Raw genomic sequence first — 6,759 nt, 5'->3', positions numbered from 1 at the left:
TCCTCTGCTGTGACCGCACTGATGTTTTCCAGCGAGCCAAGATCAGCTGTGCCTGCCTCTGACGGGTTCCCAGGGTGGGAAGCAGAGCTGCTGCCTGGGGAAGTTGCTGGCAGCTCCTCCCCTTGCACTGGCACTGTGCAGTTGCTCTCCTTGGCAAGCTCAGGCGCTGCTGGAGGGGACACCAGGGAGGGCACTGCTCTTGTGACATCCTCTTCCTCCCCCACACCGTCCTGGCTGGTCTGGGATGGTTCTGTTGTCCCCAGCTCCTCATGAGATATGCTTCCCCCTTGACTGATGTCCCCCAGCTTGGTGTCATCCCAGTCAGGTGGCACAGTGTCCATAGGGGGGATGGTGACAGTGCCAGCCATAGTGGGCAGCTCCTGTTGGGTGACACCTGTCCCAGGTTCTGGCTGAAGGAAGGCCTCAGTTGCCACAAGGGGAGGTTTGGCAGCCACAGATGTTGGTGGAGCCAGGGATTTCAGGGGGCTCCCTGTGTGGGCTCTCAGCATTCCCAGCCCAGAGGTGACACCTGCAGCCTGGGGACTTGGGATGATGACAGGGAGTTCGCTTGCTGCTTCCCAGCTGGGAGAGCTGGGGCCCAGTGTGGGCTGGGGCACAGCTGAGGGGTGTGAGCTGCTCTCTGCTTCCTCCTCCTCCTCCACAGTGGTCCCAGCAAGGGGGATTGCTGAGGGGCCAGCAGAGCTGGGCTCCACTGCCACCCCACCCTCGGTTGTGGCCTCACCAATGGGGCCACCAGACTCCTCCTGGACTGGAGGGCTCAGCGTGGTCACAGCTGTGGTCAGCATGGCCCTGAGGGCTTCATCCTCACCCAGCTGAGGCTCAGTGGGAGCCAGCTCCTCCTCACGGCCAGCAGGCAGTGCCCCAGCAGAGGGGTGACCCCCCAGGCCCTGGCTGCTGGGCACAACACGGCTCGGGCTGGCAGGGAGGGCTTCTCCTTCTGCAGTGAAAGCTTCATCCAAGGGTGTCCCAGAGGGCTGTGCTGACACTGCACAGGGCTCTTCAGAAACTGTCTGCTCAGAAGGGCCCAGATTGTTTTTCAAGTCCACCATGGCTGTCCTTTCATCTTCCAGCCTATTCCCTGCCCAGGGGCCATGCCCGACCTTTGTGACATCCTCCTCCTCCTCCAGAGGCTGAGCCAGGCATGGCAGGCTGGAGGACAAGAGCAGGATGCTGCAGGTGAGCACACAGACATTAAATCCTTTTGATCTCCTCATGGCTGAGAGGAGATGTGTCCAGAAGCCTGCCAGGCTGACAAATCCAGAGACCTAGAAGGGGAAAAAGGAACCAAGGTTACACAACCCATAACCAACCACAGACCCAGGGCCTTAAATCATGAGAGACCAAGTCCATGCCCAGCTGTGAGCAGACCCCTCCCACACATTCCAAGCAATGAATTCCCCCATCTGCTTTACTCTTCTCAGCCTACCCTACCTGAAGGTGCCAGACAAAAACCAAATGTTGATCTGAAGCCCAGGCCAGACCCTGCCCAGCTCTCACCCCAGCAGCAGAGTGCTATGCTTTACCAAGCAGGCATCAGACCTGCAAGCAATGGTGAGGATCAACCTGTTGGTCCTGAACCAAGTCCAAAAAAACGATGCTTGTCAGGGCCATGAGGTCCCAGGCTTGTCCTGGCCAGCCCTGTTCTGTGCATTGGCACAGGAGGAGATCAAGGAGGCTGCACAGAAGACAAGATGGGTCTGTGGGGGACAACACAGCACCAGAGCCACACCAGGAGGCTTTAGGGCCGCACCAAGTCCTGGCTGAGCTGCTGGGCCCCACAGAGGAAGCTCCAGCCCAGAGAGCAGCGCTGCAGCACTAGCACAGGGCCCATGCTGCACTGCACCACGGAGGCACTTCCAGAAAGCCTCATGTCCAGAATCACCGAGGGTTTCCAAGAGAGCACTGGACCTGGAGGCCAGCAGGGATGCAGCCAGCTGACAGCCTGCCCTTGGCAAGCTCTGCTGCCTCCAGGCACACAGCTCCAGCTCCCAGCCACCTCCCCTGGGCATGTCACTCAGCCCTGGCCTTGCTACTCCAACTCCACCATCCCAGAGCAAGGACCACCCCATCCAAGCCCCACTCAGTGCTCACAGCAGTGCCATGACACAACAAACATCCCTCTGTCACAGCAGCCCTGGCAGCTGCTCAGGGGCACAGACAAGCCCTATGCAAGGGTCTCCAGCCATCAGCAGCTTCAAGTTCTTTCCCTCATGTGTTCCTCCAGTTCTGGGACTCCCAATGCGAGAAAGAGCTTGACCTGTGTGGATAAGCCCAAAGAAGAGCCACCAAGTAGATCACAGGGCTGGAGCACCTCTGTTACAGGCTGAGAGAATTGGAAGGTGGAGAGGAGAAGGCTCCAAGGACACACTGGAGCATCCTGCAGTGCCTAAAGTACTTCCAGGAGAGCTGGAGAGGGACTTTGGACAAGGGCATGGAGGGACAGAGCAAGGAGGAATGGCTTTTCACCTAGGTTTAGATTAGCTATTAGAAATAAATTATTGACTGGTGATGAGGGCCTGGCACAGGTTACCCAGAGAAGCTGTGGCTGCCCCTGGATCCCTGGAAGTGTCCAAGGACAGGTTGGATGGGGCTTGGAGCAGCCTGGGATAGTGGAAGGTGTCTCTGCTCATGGCAGGGGGTGGAATGAGGTGAGATTTTATCATTCCCAAGTGAACTGCTCTTCCCTTTGGGCTGCAGGAATAACAAATATCAGTAAGGAAAGAGGTTGGGGTTGTCAGAACCACCCCTCAGTCTTCCAAAGAACAGCAATGGTCACCCTGTGCGGTGTCACTGCTCATGGGCACCAGGATAAATCCCTAAATTTATCCACACTCCTCAATTCCCCACTAGACTGCACATTCAGAAGCATCACTCACATTTGTACCCAGAGAGAGCAGCAACACAGCTCAGAATTAACCACTGCAGGCTCCAGCATCTGGCTGAGCCTTCAGGGCACACTGAGTCACTTTTTCCATGCTCCCTGAAGCCTCATCCCAGCAGTTTGAGCTACTGGAATAATTCCCCATCACAGGCCACACACATGCACCAGGTGCTCAGGGACAAGCAGAAGTCACCAAAAAACTCATCACCAACCTAGACACCTTCCACTTTATTTTTAGCATCTTCTGTCTCTGAAGGATGGGTGGCTACCCATCTATTTTCTCTATCCCCCCCTAAAAAAATAGCTGAACACTGACAATATTTAGCTCTTTTCCCAGGCTAATTCTTGATGCACTTTTGTAATTAAAAAGCACTAAGAATATATTATGCAAGTTAAATTGTTAGTGCCTAACTACATGCATCTGCCTCACCATGCAGATGAATATAAATCACGTTCACCTCAACACCCCTTCAGCAAGTGCCTGTTAAGAGCAGGCATATTAAAGCAACAAGAAGTTGGGTTTTCTCTATTTAAAAGATAGTTTGGCTTTAAATACAGCTTCTGAAGAAGTCAGGAGCATTTAGGTGGCACAAACGCTTTCAGCAGTGTTTAAACACAAACAGAACTCCAGCTGCACTTGAAAAGCACTTCTCTTGCAGTCATACACATTATACATATGTATATACACATCTGTACAGATATTTTGTAGCTTTCTGGCTCTAGGCTCTCAAATAGCCCACAATATTCAGGATGTGGTTAGCAGAACAACAAAAATGCTCATCTACTCCTAACAAGCTTACTCCATATTTACTAGAACCTTTCCTCCTTCTGGGGGGTAGACAACATGGGCACTCAATACCAGCCTGATAAAAGAGGTCCTGAGGTCCTTCAGGGCAGCTTCATATTGTTTCTACCAATCTGAAAAGCCCTGCTGCTCATAATCCTACATTTCTATAGGGAAAAAACCCATACAGGAGAGTTATTTGCTCAGGAAATCCACGACAGGCAGATGCAAGCTAACCTAGACCTCCACACTCAGTGAAAGCAGGAGACAGTGGCCCAGAGCTTGCTGCAGGATAATGGCACAGGTTCACACTTCAAAGAAGATTAGTCAGGGCTTAAGAGCTACTTAGTTTTAGGAAGAGGCTGGATTAGAGAGTGTGTGAACAGCAGTGACCTGGCTATCTCCTTAAGCAGAGTTTGACGCCTTGCTGAAGCACTCCCCCTGAATGCAGAAGCTGCAGGTACCTGGCTGCAGAGCAAAGCTGCACCGAGTCACATTTATCCTCCCATCTGGCTATGTTTATAGCCAGGCTGGAGCACCCTGCCCTGACCAAGCACCTCCTCTGTAGTAAGGCTGAGCTCTCCTGTGAGCAGCTCGAAGGCAGTAACTCAGTATTTCATGCCACAGGAACTCCTTGTCCCCACATTTCACCTGGCATCCTCAGAGCTGAAGCCCTGGAGGCAGCTGCCAAGCACTGGCCAAGCTCTCAGTGGAAAAACTAATCCTTGCTTCCAATAGGAAGCACACACTGAGGGCAAGAGGCAGTGCCAGCTACTTCCCCTGCACTCAATAACAACAAATCCCAGGAGATGCAGCTCCTCCAGCCGCAAAGGCAGCGCGACTGCAGGCAGCCAGGGAGCTTTATCTTCAGCATGGAAAATAATAACTTTTCTTTTAACACCTGGGAGGCTGGGGAAGAAAAAAAAACCACACACACAAAGAACTGCTAGGCTGAAAACAGGCCAAAACTGGACATCTCCAGGAGCTACCCACAAGAATAGGAACCATCTACCTCAGTGGGGAAGTCAGGAAGCCGAGGGACAATAAATATAAATTGGTCACCAGCTGAGGCAGTCTCAGACTCTGTTGGATCTTTCTGAGCCAGGCTGCTTGCCTGCTCCGTACAATTAGCACTTGCAGTAGTTATTAAACCATTAACCCCTCTGAATTCTGGAGACTTCTTTGAGAGCAGCTCTTGGGGGGCCCAACAAAAGCCAGCTCCGAAGGAGCCCCAGCCTGTTATGGCCACTCCAGCAGGGCAGGCTTGCAGGGGAGCAGCACAGAGCAGAGCAGATGTCTCTCCTTCAATAGCTGCTCCTTGCATGGACCAGTGGTTTGTGGAGACTGCTGCAAAGGATTAAGCTCCCCCTCTGTCCCAGCTGTGTGCAGCTACTCCCTCCGAGAGCTTTTTAAGAGCTTCACCCATCCAGCTCACTCAGAGAAAACAACTCCCTTCCCGCCTCCCCCCGCCAAAAAAAAATTAGCTGTTATTTTCTGTCTTTGACAAGTTATGCCTATGTTTCTACCCAAATTGTTGAAACAATAAGGGAAAAACAAGTATCAAGTTTTAAACTCCCTTGAATTAATAACTCTGCTCTAACAACCCCTCTGACACAGGGAGGACGCTCTGCATGCATCACAAAGCAGAGAGCAGGAGACGAACAGGTCAGCCCCAGCCAAATCTGCCTTGCCTTTGAAAAGAGCTCCTCACACCTCCAAGCACAAGCGTGGTGCCAGCCCGGGCTGCCTGAACAGTGCTGGGTGTGCTCCGCTCCGAAATTCACTGAGAATTGAAATTCACTGACAATTCGTAGGGGAACCGGACAAAAAAAGCAGCAAATCTTTTAATGTGAAGATTTAGCCAAAACATACAAGTCAAACAACTGCCAGCCGTCAAGTGCTCTGTTACAGGGTGCTAATGTATGCCATCCAAGCCTCATTACTTGTGCTGAATACAAAAGGCAGCAGATAATACACTGCAGAGCTCCAACTCCTACTTTTGTGCACAAGACGAGAAAAATGCCATCAGCTCGTCTCGCTTTATGTCCTTGCCCAGTCCAACCGAGGGAACTGGGAGGCTGATGCCCTTCCACAGCACACACTTCAGCTAAACAGACCTCGACCACCTCCAACAGCCCAGTGAAATCCCAGCAGTGACACAACTCTACGCCAGCCACCAACACAAAGTCAGGTGAGAAAAATTACGTCGAGACAAGCACACACCAGAGGGGCACATCCTCGCCTACCCTTGAGGATGCATCCTTAAAAGCAAACAAATGAGGTATTAATATTCTGTATGGCCAGCTTCCCGCCAGTCCCAGTGAGGCACCTTAATACATAATACATCACCTCCACTTCCAGCCCCGGCATTCCAGCTGGAGTTCTTTTGAGGAGCCAGAGGCATGACATGTTTTAGGCATTACTCCCCCAGCCACCAAGCTTTGTTCGGAACGGCACACGGACCACCTATGGAAATCCCTGCTTGGATTTGCCAGTAAAAGCCGCATAGTTCTCCGCGGCTTCTGACCCGTGCCAGGTCCCCGGCACCACAAAAGTCTAAGGTCTATCGAATTCCTGAGGGATTAAGCCAGGGAGGAGGGGGTGCTGGAGAATGAGGCCAAAGGGTGCAGCAGTTTCCAAGCAGCAGAAGGACAGAAACGCCGCTCCCCAGCCTGCCTGGGAGCACAGGGACAGCACTCGGATTCCAACCAGCAAGAAACGCTCCGCAATTTCAGCGCCTCGCCTAACGCTGACAGAAACACCGCACAGGAGAGCTGGAGGATCGTGAGTCCCGGCAGGTGAAGGTTTAAGAGCAGATTAAGTGCACCCTGTGCGGCCCTTCTGGCTTGGGGTCCAGAGAAGGGGATTAGGGCTGGCTCAAGGCTTGGTTACACGCCGGCTTGCCAGGCGCATCTCCCCTTATGTCCTCCTCAGTCATATTTACAGGTGACTTTACACCCCAGAACTGCATTCTCTCCCCACCGGGCAGGGGATCAAGTGCGAACACCCGCCCGGGGGGTTCCTCCTGCCCAGGCCCGCAGCAGGACAGAGGGACAGCGGCGGTCACCCCCAA

General features: G+C 53.0%; 1 protein-coding gene across 1 annotated transcript in view; it reads right to left on the bottom strand.

Moving 5' to 3' along the window:
* ARMH4 (armadillo like helical domain containing 4) overlaps positions 1-6,082 on the bottom strand; it is a 57,579-nt gene extending 51,497 nt beyond the window's left edge. The window contains 2 exon segments of the mRNA XM_005417956.3: positions 1-1,286; positions 6,036-6,082. The exon segment at positions 1-1,286 is cut by the window's left edge and continues 92 nt beyond it. Of these exon segments, the coding sequence (XP_005418013.2) occupies positions 1-1,286; positions 6,036-6,056 (1,307 nt within the window). The 5' untranslated portion in view covers positions 6,057-6,082.
* Positions 6,083-6,759: the final 677 nt, after the last annotated feature.

This window comes from Geospiza fortis, unplaced genomic scaffold (assembly GCF_000277835.1).
Source record: "Geospiza fortis unplaced genomic scaffold, GeoFor_1.0 scaffold23, whole genome shotgun sequence".
NCBI classification, from domain to species: Eukaryota; Metazoa; Chordata; class Aves; order Passeriformes; family Thraupidae; genus Geospiza; species Geospiza fortis.
This window is presented reverse-complemented; position numbering and strand designations above follow the sequence as displayed.